Source organism: Chelonoidis abingdonii, chromosome 8, assembly GCF_003597395.2.
Source record: "Chelonoidis abingdonii isolate Lonesome George chromosome 8, CheloAbing_2.0, whole genome shotgun sequence".
Lineage (NCBI taxonomy): Eukaryota > Metazoa > Chordata > Testudines > Testudinidae > Chelonoidis > Chelonoidis abingdonii.
Window position 1 is genome coordinate 25,619,274 of NC_133776.1, and position 22,753 is coordinate 25,642,026.

The 22,753-nt window shown below is 42.7% G+C and overlaps 1 protein-coding gene and 1 pseudogene across 1 annotated transcript in view; one reads left to right on the forward strand and one right to left on the reverse strand.

Annotated features, from left to right (window-relative positions):
* LOC142047220 (uncharacterized) overlaps positions 1-10,217 on the reverse strand; it is a 32,178-nt pseudogene extending 21,961 nt beyond the window's left edge.
* The window catches only part of PLCH1 (phospholipase C eta 1), a 186,254-nt gene that overhangs the window by 82,909 nt on the left and 80,592 nt on the right, over positions 1-22,753 (forward strand). The window contains exons 4-6 of the mRNA XM_032787405.2: positions 12,272-12,418; positions 16,808-17,051; positions 19,918-20,047. Of these exons, the coding sequence (XP_032643296.1) occupies positions 12,272-12,418; positions 16,808-17,051; positions 19,918-20,047 (521 nt within the window). The remainder of the gene's footprint in view (positions 1-12,271; positions 12,419-16,807; positions 17,052-19,917; positions 20,048-22,753) is intronic.

A 22,753-nucleotide genomic window follows, 5' to 3' on the forward strand; every position in this document is an offset into this window, starting at 1 on the left:
ACCTTTTTGATGTATAACATCCTCAAAACTTTTTTCCGCTCGTTTTTCATTAGGACATTAGGTCCTTGCTCGTGTAACAAATAGTTTTTTAAACTGATATATCAACCTTTGGAAAAGGCAATGTGGACAGTTGTATTTCAGTCCAAGCTTGTCTTGTTGGGATTAGGTAAGCCTGCTCCCAGGTTAAAGCTAAACTGCAATAAGCCACTTGAAATCAGAGTGTCAGCACAGTCTTTTGCACTGGTTAAATTATTTCTGTTTAAATTCACACCTTAAGTTATAGCGATGCAACTTTCTCAAGTAGATAAACCCTAAGAGGGAATTGCCACCTGTGCAAAATTCTGTACATTTAGTAGGGATGAACCTGAGCTCAGACAGTCTTGAACACTGGGGAAGATTGGATCTGAATTCAATTCCAAAAAGAGTGAGTTGAGGCCCATCACTCGTGTATAGAGAATCAGACCTCAAGGATTGTCCTTTGCTTAATAATTGCCAAATCATTTATGCAAAACAAATGTATTATTTTTTAGTATACAGTGGCCTATTCCTGTTCCAGATCATGTCTCCCCTTTATTGATTTGTCTCTTCTTCCAACTTCTAAAGGCTTGTCTGCACAGTAAACTTGTACCAGTACAAGGAAGGATGTGAATTAAACCACTACAATTATACCTCTGTAACTCCCCAGGTGGACACTCTTAGGCCTGGTCTACAGTGGGGGCGGGGGAGTCTATGTAAGATACGCAACTTTAGCTACGGGAAAAGCACAACTGAAGTCTACGTATCTTATTTTGACTTACCTCCCATCCTCATGGCGCAGGATTGATGACCACGGCTCCCCTGTCGACTCCGGTTCCACTGCTCGCCCTGGTGGAGTTGATAGGAGTGCGTTTGGGGATCGATATTTCACGTCTAGATGAGACACGATATATCGGTCCCTGATAGATCGATCACTACCTGCTGATCCGGCGGGTAATCTCGATGTACCCTTATTAAGGTAGAAAATGACCCTTTTCCAGTTTAGCTTATGTTGCTTTGGAAGTGGAAGCCACTTTTATTCCAGAGGGAGTGATTAGAGGTATCTGCAGCATGCGTAGACATACCTGAGCTAGCTTTGATCTAGCTAGCTTGAGTAACAATAGCAGTGAAACAGCAGGGTTGGCAGCAAGGGCTAGAAGCCGAAGTATGTAAGCAAGGTCTGGACGCGTTTGTACTCCAACAGCTAACCTGTGCTGCTGCCCACGCTGCCACAACTTCACTGCTATTGTTTTCAAGCTAGCTAAATCAAAGCTCGCTTGTATGTCTATATGTTCTGCACTCACAGACCTGATTGCAGTGTAGGTATACCCTGCAAAAGTGTCTACATAGGTTAACTATAGTGGTATCATTATATAGGTATAACTCTAAAAATCTCCTATGTCGGAAAGTCTTAAGGTAATAGGGTTTGGAGTTCAAAATCTGAATGTAGAGTACTGTGTTGTTTACCGTTCACGAGACTTGTCTCCCAGAAGAGAAGGGAAAATAAATGTTTTTAAAAGTGGAGCCCACTGTCAGCATGCTTCTGCATTTCTGTGCGGCTCATACTGAGTCCCCTCCTCCACCAAGACAGTACAATCAACAGAAACATACTACTTCAGATTCAGCTCTTAAACAGGAAAATTATCATGGGGTCTGACACTGGACTCACAAGCAAAGGGCTTTGTATGTTGGAGCAGTGGGAGAGCTGAGGGGGATGGACTTTTCACTTCTGTGCTAGAAGTAGGGCCTGGGACACCATCCTGACAATGGCCAGCTGGTATTTGCTTTGGGAAGGTGTCACTCACCTCACTGGCGCCTCCTGCTGGCTATTTCAGGAATTAGCTCTGATCAGCAGGTGTGCCCTCTGGTGGGGATGGTTCTCCCATCCTCGTCTCCGCCTGCAGACCCACCGCAGTTCCAGTCTCACTGCCTCTGCTTCGTGGCACAGCCCTCCGGCCGTGTCACAATCTGGGTTCCCCCCTTTTGGAGGACTCCTTCCACACCAGTCTAGCCGCTCTTTGCAGCAGCTTGGCAGTCCATAGCCTGGCCACTTCTTCAGTGGCAAGTCGGGGGAGAAAACCAGGCCTTCCCACTACTCTGGGACAACAGCTTCTCACTGCCCCTCTTTTCTTTCTCCACCAGTCTGTCTCAACCCCCTGGGCCACTTCCCCGCAACCCCAGCACCTTTGACTCCTGCCTCTGGCTCCTTCAACCTCTTTTCAGGGCCTTGGGCCTGCAACCCCTAGTAGCCCTGTTTATGGTCTCTGTAGTCCTCTAGGAAGCCAGTCCCCTCCCTTGGCCTTCCTGCAGCACGCTCACTTGTTCTGGCCTGCAGCTTCCTTTTATAGGGGCCATCTGGGCCCTGATTGGCTCGTCCAGCCACCATCCTAATTGGCTGCAGCCACTGTCCTAATTGGCTGTTTCCTTTCAGCCCTTCAGGCTGGGTTTTAACCTTATCAGAGCCAGTCCAGGGCAGATGCCCTGTCACAGAAGGAGCAGTGAACTTGTCCACCTTTACTCATGAGTTTGTGGCCATGTGGATCTGTGCTGTGGGGATATGCAGGCCACATTTACACCTTTGTGCTGAGTTGCAAATCCCCACCTTGGAGAACTCGGGTGTGCTAATGTGTTATGGAATCCTCTTTCCTGGTAGGGTGACCAGATGTCCCGATTTTATAGGGACAGTCCCGATTTTTGGGACTTTTTCTTATATAGGCTTCTATTACCCCGCTACCGCCGTCCCGATTTTTCACACTTGCTGTCTGGTCACCCTACTTTCTGGCGTCTCCGCTGCCGCTGGAAAACCACAACTTGTAAGCTGCTTTAAGCCCTGTCATAAACAGATAAGTAAGAGTTAATAGAACAAAAGTACTTCATATCTCTTTTGCCGATAAAGGGTTAACAAGATCAGTGAGCCTGGCTGTCACCTGACCAGAGGACCAATCAGGGGACAGGATACTTTCAAATCTTGAGGGAGGGAAGTTTGTATGTGTGCTGTTAGTTTTTGGTGGTTGTTCTGGGTGCTGAGAGTGACCAGACGTGCAACCAGGTTTCTCTCCAATCTCCCTGATACAGGCTCTTATAAGTTCAGAATAGTAAGTACTAGATAGATAAGGCGAGTTAGGCTTATGTTTGTTTTCTTTATATACACATGTGTATTTGGCTGGAAGGAGTTCAAATTTGTATTTTGCTGAAGGGATTTTAATTTGTCCTTGTATACTTAGGCTGGGAGGGTATTCTCAGTGTCTATAGCTGAAAGACCCTGTACCTAATCCATCTTAAATTTACAAAGATAATTTTTACTGTTTTCCTCTCTTTAACTAAAATTTTCTGTTTAAGAACAAGTTTGTTTTTTTTCTGATGGAGACCACAGGCGGGACGGGTCTCGGTAATTCACCAAAAGGAATAGGAGAAAGGAAGGAAAAGGGGAGAGAGAGGGTAATTTCTTTTGGGTTACCAGAATTACTCGGTCTCGTCTCAGGTGAAAGTCTGGGAGGGGGAGAGATGAAGGGGGGGGAAGGTGATTTTCCTCTTCTGTTTAAGAACTTCAAGGATTTGAATCACAGTGATACTTGCCAGGTAACCCAGGGAGGGGAAAGCCTGGAGAGGTACGGTGGGGAAATGGTTTAAACTTGCCTTTGTTAAATCCAAGAGGGTCTGTCTTGGGGTTTCCGGCAAGGTTTCGGGGGGGGGGACAAAGTGTACCAAGGCACTGAATTCCTGGTTTGTGGCAGCACTACAGGTTCTAAGCTGGTAATTAAGCTTAGAGGAATTCATGCTGGTACCCCATCTTTTGGACGCTAAGGTTCAGAGTGGGGATTTATACTATGACAAGCCCATCCTTAGGTTCTTAGGACATTTCACGATTTGACTCACAGAGAAAAGAAATTGCTAATGTCGCAGGAAGAGGAGCAGAAGTGTGCATTAATCCTTGCTGCTGTATTGAGGAGAATGCTGGAGCAAGGAGTGGAAGAAGGAGGATAAAGGGAGCAGTAAGGAGGGAAGCTCAGGTGCAGCTCTGGAACCAGGCAGACTGTAGAAGGAAGCAAGTTCCTAGAGGTAGCTGGAAGCTGAAGCTAGAGTTCTTTAACTATGAGGAAAAGGAGATGCTTGGTTTAATTATAGAAGAGGGAGCAAAGTGGTTTAAGAAGATGGAAATGTAGTCATAGCAAGCAGAGAGGAAGGCAGTCTTGACCACCACATTATACAAGCTGAGGAAGAGAGGCATGAGCACAGGGTAGAAAAGAGGAGGCTACAGTTATCAAGGCAAAAAATCATCGCTGTAGAAATAGCCATGATGCTTGGCTGGAGAGGTAGATGAAAACTATCAGAGCAGGTACTAGAGTTTTGGCAGTAGGAATAGAGGGGAGAGGATGAAATTTAGAATTACTATAAAGAGAAAAGTGACAGTGTCTAATAAGGGTAAGCGTGTAAGGGGAAAAGGAAAGATTACATAGTCATAATTCCACTCAGGGTTCTAGTGGGACCAAGAACCAGAAGAGGTAAGCTAGAAGTGTTTGTGTGCCCATTAGAACACAATCCTGGAACTATAGCTTTGTCACTGAAAATTTGCTGTTAGATTCAATTTTTTTATGTGCCATCACCACCACCTCTGCTGCTAATATTGTGAATGATAACATGGATCTGAAAATAAAATCTAATTTACAGAAAATATATGTGGAACAACAGTAAATTAAAATATATTTTCCTTCACTATTCTGTTGTTGATTTATTAACTTTTCCCTCTCTTCGTTTGTTGTGAAGTCAAAAGTGCTTGACATTTTGACAGCTGAATTTTATTGTTCTGTGGGGAGAAGCTAGCCAGAAAAAAAAATCATATTCAGCCTTTCACTGCCTTTGAATGGCACCCTCCTTTCTCTTTTTAGGCCATTGTTATTCCTGTCAGAAGATTCCCCTTGCTGACAGATACACTGTCACCCACATGAATTGCGGAGGCCCAGTGAGGTCACATCTGTGAATTCCGAGAAATCTTTTTCCAAATTGCACTTTTCATATACAGCATTAAAACCCTGTACTGGATAATGCACACATTTGTTTGCTTCTAGGAGAGGAAACTATGCAACCTTGCAGAATGGAGACTACAAGAGACAGAATGGGTCCTTTTTATTCTTCACCCAGGGCAGCAGTTACAGATGTGTAGGCAGAGTACATTGTAGAGTACTCCAGTCAAAAAAGTGGAAGATGAGGAGATGATTGATTAATATAGATGAAACTGAATTAATATACATGAATCCGAATGAGGAAACTCCAAATAATTTCTTCTCTTTTCCAAAGTCCTTTGTTGAATTTTACATTGACACTGTAGACAAGTCAGCTAGATTGCTAAAATGTCAATGTTCCCTCTATCTATCTAGAATTGAAAGACAAGAGACAACAGGTGGATTTGGAGAGGGGGAGTACAAGGAAACAATTTCCTCTATCCCTCCATTACCACTCAGTCTTATCTGAAATGAATTTCAGCAAGCCAGCCCCCATGGAGGTCCCGTTCTCAACCGAATACTGCCGCCTCAAGATTCATAATAATATCATGACATAACTGAGTGTCATTGGCTCACTATACTTCATACTTTAAACCTACTCTAACTGGAAGGGCATAGAGCTGATGTACCCATCTCTGTTCCACCACTCCTCATGGTCCCTGATATAGGTGGCTGGGAGGAAGGGAGCAAGGCTAGAGCATTAGCATGCTGCTCTCTTGGGGGCATATCCAGCCAGAATCATCCAGGATCTTGGAGCCACAAATGGATCTTTGTGGTCTCTCCTGCGTAGTTACTCCCAGTGCACATTGGGAGAAGCAGATGACAGAGCCCAAAGTGCCAGGCAGTGGAGAATCAGACCCCATGTTTGTGGTAGATTTTTCTTAGACAGAAGAGTACTGAGGGTATGTCTACACTACAAAATTAGGTCAAATATTTAGAAGTCAGTTTTTCAGAAATTGTTTTTATACAGTCGATTGTGTGTCCCCCCACAAAAAATGCTCTAAGTTCATTAAGTCGGCGGGCTGCGTCCACAGTACCGAGGCTAGCATCAACCTCTGGAGCATTGCACTGTAGGTAGCTATCCCACAGTTCCCGCAGTCTTCGCCACCCATTGGAATTCTGGGTTGAGATCCGAATGCCTGATGGGGCAAAAACTGTGTTGCAGGTGATTCTGGGTAGATGCTGTGAGGCCCTCCTCTCTCTCTCCCTCCATGAAAGCAATGGCAGACAATCGTTTTGCGCCTTTTTTTCTGGTTTACCTGTGCAGACGCCATACTACGGCAAGCATGGAGCCCACACAGCTGATCATCACCGTAAGTCTCCTGGGTGCTAGCAGACATGGGACTGCATTGCTGCACAGCAGCAGCTCATTGCCTTTTGGCAGCAGACGGTGCGTTATGACTGGTGGCTGTTGTTATTGTATTGCTGGGTGCTCTTTTAACCGACCTAGGTGAGGTCAGTCAGGGGCGCCTGGGCAGACATGAGAGTGACTCACCAGGTCATTCCCATATTCTGCTGAGCAGCCAAGAGATGATGATGGCTAGCAGTCGTTATAATGCAGCATCTTCTGCTGAGCACCCAGGAGATGATGATGGCTAGCAGTCGAACTGCACTGTCTGCTGCCACCCTAAAGATGTAAAAGATAGATGGAGTGGATCAAAACAAGAAATAAACCTGATTTGTTTTGTATTCATCTGCTTCCTCCCTCCCTCTGTGAAATCAACGGCCTGCTAAACCCAGGGTTTTGAGTTCAATCCTTGAGGGGGCCATTCTGTGTGACAGTTGTTTGTGTTTCTCCTTGATGCAAATCCACCCCCTTTGTGGACTTTAATTCCCTGAAAGCCATGTTGTCAGTCGCCCCTCCTTCCGTCAGAGCAGACAATCATTTTGTGCCTTTTTTTAGCCCAGACGCCATAGCACTGGGATCATGGAGCCTGCTCAGATTACTGTGGCAATTATGAGCACTGTAAATACCACATGCATTATCCTGGAGTATATGCAGAACCAGAACCTACCAAAGCAAAGCCAGGCGAGGAGGCGATGGCAGCGCGGTGACGAGAGTGATAGACATGGACATAGACTTCTCGCAAAGTATGGGCCCCAGCAGTGTGCACATCATGGTGTTAATGGGGCAGGTTCATGCTATGGAATGCCGCTTCTGGGCCCAGGAAACAAGCACAGACTGGTGGGACTGCATAGTGTTGCAGGTCTGGGACGATTCCCAGTGGCTGCGAAACTTTTGCATGTGTAAGGGCACTTCCATGGAACTTTGTGACTTATTTTCCCCTGCCCTGACGCACCAGAATACAAGATGAGAGCAGCCCTCACAGTTCACAAGCGAGTGGCGATAGCCCTGTGGAAGCCTGCAACGCCAGACAGCTACCAGTCAGTCGGGCATCAGTTTGGAGTGTGCAAATCTACTGTGAGGGCTGCTCTGATCCAAGTAGCCAAGGCCATCAAAGAGCTGCTGATATCAAGGGTAATGACTCTGGGAAATGTGCAGGTCATAGTGGACGGCTTTGCTGAAATGGGGTTCTTTAACTGGGACGATAGACGGAACCCATATCTCTATCTTGGCACCGGAGCACCAAGCCAGGGAGTACATAAACCAAAAAGGGTACTTTTCAATGCTGCTGCAAGCACTGGTGGATCACAAGGGATGTTTCACCAACATCAACATGAGATGGCCGGGAAAAGTACATGACGCTCGCTTCTTCAGGAACTCTTGTCTGTTTCAAAAGCTTCAGGAAGGGACTTTCTTGCCAGACCAGAAAATAAGTGTTGGGGCTGTTGAAATGCCTAGTTATCTTTGGTACCCAGCCTACCCCTTAATGCCTTGGCTCATGAAGCCATATACAGGCAGCCTGGACAGTTGTCAGAATTGGTTCAACTATAGGCTGAGCAAGTGCAGAATGGTGGTAGAATGTGCATTTGGACATTTAAAAGCTTGCTGGCGCAGTTTACTGCCTTGGATAGACCTCAGCGAAACCAATATTCCCATTGTTATTAGTGCTTGCTATGTGTTCCACAATATCTGTGAGAGTAAGGGAGAGACATTTATGGTGGGATGAGGGTTGAGGCAAATCACCTTGCCACTGATTACGCGCAACCAGACACCAGGGCGGTTAGAAGAGTACAGGAGGATGCGGTGCGCATCAGAGAATCTTTGAAAACCAGGCTACGATGTGAAAATTCTGTTTGTTTCTCCTTGATGAACCCCTCCCCAGCCTTGGTTCACTCTACTTCCCTGTAAGCTAGCTACCCTCCCATCCCCCTCTTTGATCATTGCTTGCAGAGGCAATAAAGTCATTGTTGCTTCACATTCATGCATTCTTTATTAATTCATCACACAAATAGGGGGATAACTGCCAAGGTATCCCAGGAGGGGTGGGGGAGGAGGGAAGTACCGGGTGGGGCTGGGGAGGAGGGAAGGACAAGGCCATACTGCACTTTAAAACTTAAAAACTTTAAAACTTATTGAAGGCCAGCCTTCTGTTGCTTGGGCGATCCTCTGGGGTGGAGTGGCTGGGTGGCTTGAGCTCCCTCTCCGCCTTTCCCCCCCACGTTCTTTGGCATCTGGGTGCGGAGGCAATGGAACTTGAGGAGGAGGGGTGTTGGTTACACGGGCTGTAGTGGTGTTCTGTCCTCCTGCAACCTTTCCTGCAGCTCAACCATACACTGGAGCATATAAGTTTGATCTTTCAGCAGCCTGAGCACTGACTCTTGCCGTGTGTCAGCAAGCTGACGCCACCTATCATCTTCAGCCCGCCACTTACTCTCTTCAGCCTGCCACCTTTGCTCGCATTCATATTGTGCTTTCCTGCACTTTGACATTGTCTGCCTCCACGCATTCTGCTGTGCTCTGTCAGTGTGGCTGGACAGCAGGAGCTCAGAGATTTCATCCTGAGTGCATTTTTTTCCGCCTTCTAATTTTCACTAGCCTCTGCAAAGGAGAAACATTTGTAGCTGGTGGAGGAAAAGGGAGAGTGGTAGTTAAAAAGACACATTTTAGAGAAAAATGGGTAGACTCTTTCACGTTAAACCTTGCTGTTCACATTACACAGCACATGTGCTTTCGTTACAAGGTCGCATTTTGCCTCTTGTATTGAGGGCCTGCCAGTTTGGTGTGAGAGATCACTCACTCTTCACCCTTCTCCCCACCGCATGGCTAACAGCGGGGAACATTTCTGTTCAGCCACAACCAAACAGCCGAGCAGGAACAGGCACTTCTGAATGTCCCGTTAATAAAAGCACCCCATTTCAGCCAGGTGACCATGAATGATATCACTCTCCTGAGGATAACACAGTGAGATAAAGAACGGATGTTGTTTGAATGCCAGCAAACACCGGGACCATACGCTGCCATGCTTTGTTATGCAGTGATTCCCAACTACGTGCTACTGGCCTGGCGTGTTTAAAGTATCGTACCATCGTGGACGGAATAAGGCCGCCCTCTGCAGAAACCTTTTGCAAAGGCTTTGGGAGTACATCCTGGAGAGCTTTATGAAGATTTCCCTGGAGGATTTCCGCTCCATCCCCATCCACATTAACAGACTTTTCCAGTAGCTGTACTGGCTACGAATGCCAGGGCAAATTAATCATCAAACACACTTGCTTTTAAACCATGTATAATATTTACAAAGGTACACTCACCAGAGGTCCCTTCTCCACCTTCAGGGTCCAGTAGCACGCCTTGGGTGGGTTCAGGGGTTACTGGCTCCAGATCCAGGGTGAAAAACATATCTTGGCTGTTGGTGAAACCGGTTTCTCCGCTTCCTTGCTGTGAGCTATCTTCAGTCTCTTCATCATCATCTTCCTCGTCCACAAAACCCACTTCCGTGTTGCGTGCTTCTCCATTGACGGAGTGAAAGCACAGGGTTGGGGTAGTGGTGGCTGCACCCCCAGCATTGCATGCTGCTCATCATAGAAGTGGCATGTTCGGGGCTGTGATCTGGAGTGGCCGTTTGCCTCTCTGGTTTTTTGGTAGGCTTGCTGTAGCTCCTTAATTTTCACGCAGCACTGCTGTGCTTCCGTTATGAACTCTGTCCTTCATGCCCTTTGAGACTTTTTCTAATTTTTGGCATTTCATTTACTGGAACGGAGTTCAGCTAGCACAGATTTGTCTCCCCATATGGCGAGCAGATCCTGTACCTGCAGTTTGGTCCATGCTGGAGCTCTTTTGCGATGCTCGGACTCCACCATGGTCACCTCTGCTGATGAGATCTGCACTCACCTGCACCTTGCCACACTGGCCAAACAGGAAACGAGATTCAAAAGTTTGCGGTCCTTTTCCTGTCTACCTGGCCAGTGCATCTGAGTTGAGAGCGCTGTCCAGAGCAGTCACAATGGAGCACTCTGGAATAGCTTCCGGAGGTCAATACTGTCGAATTGCATCCACACTACCCTAAATTCAACCTGGCAAGGCCGAATTCAGCACTAATCCCCTTGTCGGAGGTGGAGTAAAGAAATCGATTTAAAGAGCCCTTTAAGTTGGAAAAAAGGGCTTCTTCATGTGGACAGGTCCAGGCTTGAATTGAGGTAACGCTGCTAAATTCGACCTAAAATCGTAGTGTAGACCAAGCCTGAGACTTCTTTAATTTGCTCTGGGTCTGAAACTGCCCCCTGGTGTTGGATGAGCACAAAGGAGTTGTAAAGCCAGTTTGCATCCCACACTTTGGATTATGTGCTAAGCACAGCTCATCCGGAGCTGAGAATCAGGTCCTACGTCCTGTGCTGTTTTGTGAGTAGATTGTGCTACTTTGTCTTCTGCTTCTTGGGTAAATACCCAAGTTAATGCAGTGGGAACTTGTCGAAAGAAAAATGACTGTTTTTAATGTTCCGTTCTCAGAAAGGCTTTCCATTAGCATAATCGAAGCAGCATTTCAGAAAATAATGGGATCCCATTAGTGCTCATTTATGATTACAAAGATAAGGAAGAGGCATGCTTGGAATTTATTGTCTTGCAGAAAAACAAAAAAAATGGTTTGTATGAGACACTTGAAGATGATCTTTTGCAGTAGTCACATATACAATTTCAACGAGACTTTGTGTCGAACTCTGCCTTTCTTTGTGTAATATTTTTTAAGTGCAGACTTGTGTGCTGTAGTGGTCAGGTATTTTGTGACATTTGTGCCCTGACACAAGAACATTGGTTTGATGGCTGAATATTGGTAGCTGACTCAGTTTGAAAAGCAAATAAAAGTAATCCTACAATGTTTGATGGGTTCTTTGGGTTGCTATGGATTGACTATTTGTAGAGATGAAACACATGTAGTATAGCTGAAATGTCCCTGTTTTCATGGAGAAACAATGGCAGGGTAATGAAAAAGTGTAAAAGAGCTTTGGGACCTGATTCTCATCTCACTGTAGTAGTGTGAATTATTAGTAACTCCACAATTACTACACAGTTATAAAGGAGTAAAACTGCTTTAAGATCAGAATCAGGTCTTTAATGTAACAAAATATAAACAATTCAAGTTTATAGATCAAATTACAGGTAGCAGTATCTTGATAGTGTATGTTTTACATTTGGATATTTGCTGCTTCCTTTTTAAAATATACAACCATCCTCCCACTCTGTTAAAATAAAATATGCACATATGCATAATCATGACATGGTGATTCCCTCCATAGTACAAAATACTACAGCTTCTCTTTTGCAATGCTGTTATGAATATATTCATGTTGGTGTCAATAGATAATATTCCAACCTTAATTTTTGATAAATCCCAACCTAAAAATATTAGTGCTGAATAAGTATAACTTATTGAACTGCTATTTTACATCATGTCTGTATGCTAGGATTTTATCTGACTGGAATTTACAGATGTGAAAGCAATAAGATGTCTCTGGTGCTCATTGTTTCTGGACTTGAAAACCTGTACATGACATTTGGATTTCTGGTGATGGAAGCAGACTCCCAAGTATTTAAAGAAGCTAAACATTATTCTTTCTTTTAACAGGAATACATGGCTCTCTTGTAGAACCAAATACCATCTATCTATATATTAATAATTATTTTGTATTCTAAAGTGATAGATTCAGTTCTCATGCTTGTGTTTGATCAGATTTTACAAAGCCTTCTAAAAACTACTCCATTTCCAATTTTATTGTCTTAGATTAATGTTCAATTCCTGTCATACAAGGTGCAAATCAAAGGTTTTACATGGTAGCTAGATATTTAAAAGTTGGTAAGTCCTTTTTACTAGTGTGACAAAATAGACCTTTAGTTGAATTTGTTCTAATCTTCTTTTCAGTTGAAAGATGTATGAGTGTAATGCAGTCTGGGACTCAGATGATTAAGCTGAAGAGTGGAACAAAAGGGCTAGTACGTCTCTTTTACCTGGATGAACACAGGACTTGCATCAGATGGAGACCGTCCAGAAAAAGTGAAAAGGCTAAAAGTAAATTCTCTTAATATTTCTTTTAATTGCTTGAACAATTGTGCACCAGAATATGAATTCACATGGTTTATAGAGAAAAACTGTACCTTACATTATGTATTTTTCAGTTTATAAACTCTTATTAGTGATACTTGTAAATGTGATATACTTATAAACACTTATTGACCATTTTTGCATGATAAGTACATTGTGAAAGGCACTATGTTATTGCCAGAAAAAAATAACTTATTTCTGTTAATAGTAGCAATTTAGTAGCATGTTGGCATGCATGCACTGTACAGTACAAAGGCTAATCTAACCATGTAGTAATATTTTCCAACAAATTACATTATAGGATAGACCTGGCATAAACTGACCAGGAGAAGACTGTTGGCCTTAGTTACATTGTCCTCATATGGGAAGATAAGAACCTACAAGAACATACATCTTCTAAAATAGTCCAGATAGTAGCTTAAATCTGTATAATATCTTATATCCTGATCCTACTCCAGATTTAAAAGAAAAGCGACCAGAAATGTTAAGCTAATTAACAGAAATCCTTAGTCTTATTAACACATTTAGTGAACAGGCCACATCGCATTTATTTAGAGCCAGATTCCACCTAGACCTTATACTGGTGCATACTGTGAGTAGAGGGTGTAAGTAGGGTAACCAGATGCCCCAATTTTATAGGGACAGTCCCAATTTTGGGGTTGTTTTCTTATATAGGTTCCTATTACCTCCCACCCCCTGTCCCAATTTTTCACATTTGCAGTCTGGTTACTCTAGGTGTAAGAAGTGTGATGCATGTAAGAGCCAAGCAGATATCCAGTCCCTGCACTCTGTGTTAATAAACACTGCTTCAACTGGAGTTTGGAAAAAACATCGTGGAAATATTTCTGCTGGCTTAAGGTTTCATGACAGCTTGCCTGTGGGCCAGATTGAATCTGACAGCATCAGGTGACATGCCTACAGCATGTTTTTGCTGTTATGTAAGAACAGAAGGAACAAGCGAATTTGGCATTATTGAACCTTAAAGCACAGTTCTGCCCTGAAAAGTGACTATAAAAGTGGTACTGAGGGGTTCCAAGTATATTGTCTCTCCTTGAGTGCTATTTAAAATGCACTAAGTTTCCAAGTGAAATTATGTGTCATTTCAATTGCCAGTCCTGCAAATTCAGTTTAAATGGAATATCAGTCTGGGTTATTCCATTTTGCACATCATCGCCACTAACAATTTGGCAGGCTACGTTAAATCAAATACACCCAGGTATTCCCATTGTTTTCAGATTATTTTTTTGGTGATGCCTATGTGTTTGCCTTGGTGTAAGTAATTGGAATTAAGTGAATTATCTGTTGACAATGCACAGGAAGAAATAGAATCCAGCTTGTCTTCTGTTAACTGTGTTTGCTCTACAGGGCCAGCAGGAGTAAAAACCAATAAAACAACTTATTTTTTGTCGCTCAACAGCTATGAATGAAGACGCAAAAGGAGCAGATCTGTTGTGGAAAAAGATGCCAATTTTACATAGCCACTTTTCAGTGTAGAAACACACTGTAGGGCTGGGTGATGACAGCTGAGTATATTTGAAAAAAGATGCTTCAAGTTCCTACGGCAGGGCTTCAAGTGACTCTAGCAACATTGGAAAATAGCCCTGACTGATCCACACATGGACTGGCATTCATGTTGCCTTCATCCTCCTGTGAGGCATCAGCGAGGTCTTTGGGTGGGAAAGAGCCCTGATAAGTAGTTGTACAAATAATATTTTTTAAATGATTTCATAAACATAGAAGCACATACTATTTTAAAATGCCTCCCTAATCCATTTTGTTTCTCTCCTGCTCCAAATTTGAACAAGACCCTTTGTCAATAATGTCTCTAAACAGGGACCCAGGTGAAACCAATTGGCTTAGGCTCATTTCAGCTAAGATGGAGGTCTTTGGCAAGGGGAAAGTGTTTTTAGGAACTCAGTTGAGCCGATCTCACTTATTCTCAAAATGGTTCTCAGTCAAGGAGTTTTACTGGACTCATTGCTCCTTGCTTCTTGGTTCCCATATAGCAACAATGGCCAGAAACACCTTCTGTTATCTACAATTTGTCAAGAGACTGCATCCTTTCCTTTCGAAGGTAGACCTTGTCATGACACTCAGGACTTTCTTCACCTCAGGGCTATGCTAATTTGCTATGCTTGGGAGTCACTTGGAAGTTTCAGCTAGTGCAGAATGTGGCATGCCTGCTTTATGTGAGGAACAAACCGCTTAGACCATATTACATCAGTCTTGTGTGTCATTCACTTGTTGTCAGTGAAAGGTGCTGGCTGCCATCACGAAAGCCATATGTCAATCTCTCAGGTATCTCAGAGATCAGCTCTTCTTCATGCCTCATCATAGCACCTACTTACAGAAGGGACACTTTGCCTATCTGACCCCAAAAGTAGAGTTCGCATTAACTGGTGGTAGGATTACGCTCTGGAATGTGTTCCCGCCAAAAATATGAACCAGAGCACTTTTGCAGTGTGAGGTGTTGTAAATCTTTATGCTCAAGCTTTGTAGGTACTGTTGAGTACCCTGGCTGGTAGTCTGCCATCCTTAGTCCTTTCAAGGGAGTTAGTTTGGCTGCTGCAAGATGCTGAGAAGTGTTCACTTCCCATTTTGGGGTAAGTGATACTTCTGTTGATCTAAATGATGCAACGTGCGCTAGGCAGACTATGGAGATGGGCATCTTATACATGTAGGTAATAGTCAATAATATTTTTTTTTAAACCTAGCACACCAAACTAAGCACTGACTTCATCCTGGGGAGCTCCATTGACCTCCTTGTGCACAGTCATTGCTGTATTTTGTCTATAATTTTCTAAGTCTTGCAGTTAAAAGGAAACACTGTTTCTTTAATTAAACAGAGAACACAATTCAGGCTGATGTGAAAATGCTGACCCAAATTTGCATGAATCATAAATAAACTCATGGGAGCATGTATGGGACTTGGTAGATGCCAAAGTACAGCCATCACTATTTTATTTGAATATTACAAGACTCTACAGTCAGTTAGAGAAAGACAGTCCATTTAAGATGTTGCTCTGTATTCTTTGATCTATCCCTGCGTAACAAATATCTGAAATAATGGACTGCCTGCACTGTTTGTCCAACTGTATAATTGTAGGGGAGTAGCAGAATTATGAAGAATGCAGCTGTTCCTTGAAATTGCAAAAATGACCCCTGTCATTAAAGTAATAGTACTTATCAATCTATTGAAATTACCTTTTTATGATTTACTCTCGCATCATTGCTGTACAGATTAGGAGCTGCCGATGGACAAGTAAGGTGGACAGTGAAGAGCATGGAGTCTGAGTGACAGGGTGCAGATGTCTTAGGTGTTACCTGGGGATGATATTCCCAATCTAGTTTAGTAGAAAGGAACCTGCCTACTTTAAAAGCTTCTTCTCCAGCTGCTCTTCTTTAGGAAGGGGTAGTTACTTTTGATGCAAGCTAGCATTACTAATTTGGATTGTTTTGTGGGACGCTGGAGGAGGGATGACAGAGAAAAGCCTTCTTAATTTCTTTGCCAGATACCAAATGAAATCTAGGTCTTTTGTAACTGCTTCGAATTTGAACATAGTAGTGTTTTCTGTTTCTATAAAAATTATTTATTTTTCAATTATTACATGAAGTTTGTTATTGATTTAAACAATTATCCTGTTCCATCCCTTCTAAACAAAAATAGGGAACCTAAATTGTGCCTACTGGAACTAGTGTTTTATTTAGTAAAAGGTAAGTAATTAGGTCTGGTGTTGCCACTAAGACTTTATAGTTAGTAAAAAAAGCAGAGAAATGTTACAGATAATAACACTTTTGGAGTTTTCATATCAGAGGACCAGTTTGTGATAGTTAAGTATTGTCCAGTTTCTGGAACTGTGTGAAGCAATACTTCCCCTACAGGAGCACTAGGATATCTCCACGAGCGCTATGCCACTGCTGAGAAGCACAGCTGCTTTTATCTCTCTTAGGATGGTATACTGTGCAGACTCCTTTTTGTGACTGTTCATGTCTGCTGGCTGGTGGAAAACTGTATGGTGGTGGAGGGTGGCAATGCTACATCTACTCCCTCCCCCTTCTGCAGTGAATTGCATTCCATAGGCATTTCAGGAAATGGATCCTATACTCAGGAGATCACTGGCACTGTCAGTTTTGCTGTCCAGGAATGCAAGTCAAGGGGAAGCTCCTTGCACACACACCCCTGCACCTGTGCAAGGGCCAGCTGGTGACCCAAAGTGCCCTTTCCGGTGTGAAGGCTTATGAGTTTACCTTTATTTAAAAACACTTACTTTGAAAAATATAGAAGAATGTGAAAATGCAAAGAAACTGGATGAACATCCAAGCAGCTTAATTTTTCTGTTCCCCTTTTCCTTGCAGTTGTAATTGATTCAATTTACAAAGTGACAGAAGGCCGACAGTCTGAAATATTCCATCGCCATACCGAGGGGAACTTTGACTCAAGTTGCTGCTTTACCATTTACCATGGTAACCACATGGAGTCACTAGATCTGATCACCTCTAATCCAGAGGAGGCTCGCACCTGGATCACAGGACTTAAGTATTTGATGGCTGGAATAAGTGATGAGGATTCTCTTGCTAAACGACAAAGAACTCATGATCAATATCCTTTCAAGGACATTAGCTCTGGCTTTCATTTTGGTATATCTGGTTTGTTTTATGTGGTTTGGTGTTATGGGTATATTCTAGCTCCAACTCGAGACAACTGAAGTTTTGCCACTGATTGCAATAGGAACAAATCAGGTCACTGGTTTGTAAAATTATTGTTACAAATTAAGAATATTTTTAAATTTGTATAATAATTTTTGAAAAGTTTTTCATTTCCTAAGATCAGCAGTTGGAATTGACACCATGAAAACTGCTCTTTATTTTCATCTTTGTACAATTTTAAAGACTGATTGAAACTCTTGAGAGGTGCTCAACATGATCAGTCTGCATTGAGGGTGCTCAGCACGTCTCAGCAGATGCTCACATCATACAGGAGTGGAGAGGGTTTCATTTTAGGGGAAAGATCATGTTAACTTTAAATCACAATGAGCCATCTAGGAGATTGTGGAGATTGAGGCTACCAGCTGGGGAAGGATGGAGGGAAACGGGTGAGGAGTGGAAGAGTCAGTTGTTAATGATAAATCACAGAAAACTGCATTCAAATAACATTAACCTATAAGACAGAAAAATACAGGTGATGGTAAAATTTACATGGCTGACTTCATTACCCTCTATTTGAAGGTTCATAGTCACAGTGGAGCTGTTTCTAGAAGTTTTGGATTAATTTTGGGGAGTTTTCTTGTTAAAAAAGTGACTTCACTGGCTAAAAAATCTTTCAATTTCCAAAAATATTTCAAAACAACAAATGTTTGAGGAAAAAACACAACATTTTTAATTTTTTTTCATGTGGAAAATGCCTATCTCTTAGTTTTATACTTTCCCTCTTCTTTTCCTCTAGAAAAATGGAGGGAAAGTTTTTTAAAAAGTTAAAAAGTGAAAGAAAGTAACCTTCACTTTTAAAAATAACGCTTACTCTCAGTGAGAGAAAATTATGCAAAGTAACACTTGGACTTTTTTTCCACTGGGAAAAAAAATTAAAAAGTTAGAATTTTTTTTCTTCACACAGTCTCATTATTTTATTGTGCTATCCCCTTCTCCAAAATGAAAATGTTTTCAAAAATTTGTAAAACAATCACTTCATTTTGTTTGTTTGTTTGTTTTTAATTGGAAACCTCGCCCCCGCATCTCTAGTTTTGACCAGCATTCCTTGTTTGCTTTGCACTTTGTTTATAGGAGTAAGTTGGATAAACAAAGGAAGGACTAAAGGTCTAATCCTGCTTGGCTACTCATATGAATATTATTATAATTTATTGTTTGTGTAATGCCATTGGTCTCCGTAGCTTGTCAAAGACATGTTGTAAAACAAGGTCCCTGCCTCAGAGAGTTGACAGTCTAACATTGAATGTAATGCAAGCGGAGTTGCTTCAGTGTGACATGCATTTTGCTAGCTCCAGGGGTTTTTATCTTATATTATTCATTTTTAAATTGGTTATAAAAGAAGATAATGAGGTGAGGCATGAGAGCAGGAGTGCATGGTAGTGGTGAAAGTCTAGTAGAAAGAAGTGAGGATGATCCAAAGCCTCTTAAAGTCAATGATAAGACTCCCTTTGACTTCAAAGAGCTTTGAATCAGACTTTTATGGTTTATACTTAAGTGTTTTTGACTTATGCAAGTATATAAGCTGTGATCACAACGCCCCCAATTCGGGGAAACACTTAAGCACATGACTAACTTTATGCATGTATGTAGGCAGTGTTTTCTTTGAAGCTCGTGCTGTAATTATGAAGAGCCATTTTAGTGATCAGAATGTTATTTATGTAATTCTGCCTCGTGAAACACTCTTGCCTAGTGCTGCAGTCGGAGAACACATCTGCCCTGTGTATCTGCTAAAGTAGACAGCACTTGCCTCCAACCTAATACCTAGATTGATGACCAAATTGTGCCTGCTAGGCACTAGACTGTAAGGGCTAGGATGCTCCACACAAGTTTAGAGTAGCACCGAGAGAGGGATTGTGTATCAGGGAGCACCCTTGCTCCCTGAACTCCACAGCAGATATAGATTACGTGTGGACATAGGATGGTGCAACTTATTTCCCGCAAGTATGTCTGACTCTCTCTGTGCTCTGCAGTGACAGTGGGGTGGGATGAGGAGGAAAGGGTGGGAATGAAAGAGAACGGAAATTTGTAGAGGGTGAAGGAAACATGATTAGAGGGGAGAGGAAACCTAAGGAGATGGGTTTAAGGTTAAGAATGTGATGGTGGAATGGAGAAGAAGCTTTCAGAAGAAGGAAGAATTGAAAATATAAAGGTGATATAGCAGCCTGAAGAAACTAAAGCTTAAACTTATGGGAGAGAGAGGATGGAAAAACAAGAGCTGTTAATTTTTTAATAAGGGTCTTATTGAAATTTCAGTCTTGAAGTTATCTGCTTAGACTGATTTCACAGTGTGCCATTTTTATTCCATACTCTAGCACTAAATGAATTTTGTCATTGATACACATGCCCATTGAGCAAGACTGCTGGTAGTACACATCATGAGTCAAATACATCCCTGGAGTGGCTCCAATGATGACATAATTCTGATCCCAGTTACACCAAATCTGGAATAACTCTGTGGAAATCAAGAGAGTTACATTAATGTGTACACTGATGCTGTGAGGTCAGCATCTGGTCTACTGACTCCAGAGAAATTACACCAGGGGTGAATTTATCCCAGAGTGTTGAAGTGGACATAGTTCTGATGCAAACTATGGGCCATATTCTGTCACTTACGGGACAAATTTTCCCACCGTTACTTATATTGTGGGTCTGATTGGCATATGTCAAATTTGGCAAGGCTGGCAGAACCTGGTCCTTTGTAATTCTCCAAGATAAAAACATTCATTTTAAGTAGTTTAACCTTTCCTTAATAATATTTGCACCTGGGTGAAACAGACCTTTGAGGAAGCTGATAAGAATGGAGATGGCTTGTTGAATATTGAAGAGATCCACCAGTTGATGCATAAACTGAATGTCAATCTGCCCCGCAGAAAAGTGCGACAGATGTTCCAGGTCAGTGTATTTTTCACATAGTACAATATTTTGTTGTAAATGCATATTGTCTTCTCAGAGAAAAGCTTGAGGTTACTGACAAAAGTGGGTATTTTTAAAGATTAATGAGCTAACCGTTCCATTTCACTGTTGTTATATAAGTGAAGAGAAGGAGAGCATATCGTGCTATGTGATTTCACCCTTTAGCTCTAGCAAGTTTGTTGACATTGGGCAAAAGCCCCCATGCCAGTAATTTTCACAGCTGATTAATTACAGTCTTGACAGAAAAGTAGTATTACTTTGAGGTACGTGTCCCTCACCGTATGCTATTCCATAAGTAGTTTATTTGAAATTAATGGTCCTACTTATGTAATAAAGTATTTCTGAATGTGACTAGGAGTGGCAGAATGAAGTGTTCAGTTAGGTTTTCAACATTAGCCCACCCCCTCGCTTGTCTTCCAAAAAACAGTGTCTCATTAACAGTAAGAGAAAACCCATGAGTAGTGAGTAAGAGGAACAAGAGGCTGAAAAGGGAGTTGAAAGAGACAAGGAGGAGGTGGGATCATGGTGCAGGGAGAACAGTCTGCTCCATTCTAATGCATGGAGCAGATTGCATTCAACACGCATGCCCAGAGGAGCCCAACCAGAGATTTTGCCTGCCTGAGGCACAATCTCCCCAATGCGTAAGTCCCAGCACACTCTTTGCAGGACTGTGGCATAGGTGCTATGGTTCATAGATTCATAGACTCTAGGACTGGAAGGGACCTCGAGAGGTCATTGAGTCCAGTCCCCTGTCCTCATGGCAGGACCAAATACTGTCTAGACCATCCCTGATAGACATTTATCTAACCTACTCACCCTTAAAAACTCCAGAGATGAATTCCACAACCTCCTAAGCAAATTTATTCCAGGTTAACTAACCTGACAGTTAGAACTGTCCTAAGTCCAACCTAAATCTCCCTTGCTGCAGTTTAAGCCCTGCTCTGTTCACTCATTAGAGCAAGGTGACAATTTTCTCCCTCCCCGATGACACCCTTTAGATACTAAACGCTGCTATCATGCCCTTCTGCAAGCTCTCTTTTCCAAACAAATAAACCAATCTTCAAGCCTTCCTATATAGTCATTTTCTCTAAGACCTTTATCATTCTGTTCTATCTCTGACCCTCCCAATTCCTCCACCTCACTCTTAAAATCAGTGCCAAGAACTGACACACTCTCAGTGAGGCCTAACAGCGCAGAGTAGACGAAGAATACTTCTGTGTCTTGCCACAACACACCTGTTAAGTTGCACTCCGCATGAATCACGTGCTTTTTGCAACATAACTGACAATCGGTTACTCATATTAGCTGGCCCACTAGACCCTAATCTCTTTATCTGCCATACCCTTCCAGACAGTCTCTCCCATTCGTATGGTGTGAAACGATGTTCCTTCCAAGTGGACACTTTGGCATTGTCTTATTGAACTCATACCGTTTACTTCAACCATATCTTCCAATTACCAGAACATTGAATTTGACCCTTCCCCAAGCAGATTCATCCCTCCCAGTTTGTAAGCATCGCAAACTTAATAATGTACTTCTATGCACATCTAAAATATGAGAAATATGAACAGAGCCGTCCCTAACACACCCGGCAAACCCAAGGTGTTATAACCTCCAGCCAGGATTGGACCATAATAACACTCTCTGATACGGTAGACCAGCATAGGCGACCCCCTTAATAGTAGCCCCATCAAATGTCATTTGCCTAAGTTATCGATAAGGAGAATCATAGCGAGACTATAATCAAATGCCTTTAGTCTAGTATACCACACCACTCGCTTCTCTATCCACAACGACTCGTATCCTACAAAAGAAACGATCAGATGGTTGACACGATTCTTACAAATCCAGCTAGCGGATTCCATACCTACCACCTTCCAAGTGTTGCAGATATCCAAATTACTTGCTCCATTATCTCCCTGGCACAGAAGTTTAACTAACTGTTCGGTAGTTTCCTGGTGTTTATTCCCATTATAGATGGCATATATTTGCTGTCCAGCTCGGCACTCTCCCGTCCCCATGACTTCCAAAAGATAAGAGCGAGCTCAGTATACTCCTCTATTAACCCTTGAGTAACTCTAGAGCATTTCATCAGGCCCGGTGACTGCAGCATCTAAATTCAAGAGTTTAAATGCCTTTTATTACCTCATCTACCCCCTCCCATAATTGTTAGACAGCAAAATTCAACATGTTAGACACCCCTTCAGACTTCTCAGCTGCACGACCGAAACAACGAATCATAGCACTCTGCCATTTCCAATCTGTACTGTTTCTCCCTCCGCACTGAAGCAGTGGCCTACCCTGTCCTTGGTCTCCCTTAGCTCTAATGTATTGATAAAAAAGCTTCGTGTCCCTTATCCCATAGCTAATTGACCATTTGCCTTGCCTTTTAATCTGCTTACACCGGTGTTGTGCCTCAATCATCCTTGTAACTACCTAGTCCATTGTTTATAGAAATCCCTTTAGTTTGTAGGTCATGCAAGATCTCGGTAACCAAGGTGTCTTTGCCACAATTCTATCTTGCTACCTATCGGAATAGCTGCTTTTGGCCCTTAAAGTCCTGAACACACGGCCAACCTCTCCTCAGTTGTTTTTGCTCCCCCATCTGATCCCCATAGGACCCTTACCTATCAGCTCCTGACTTACTCAGAATCCGCCTCCGAAATCCATTGTCTCTATTGCGTA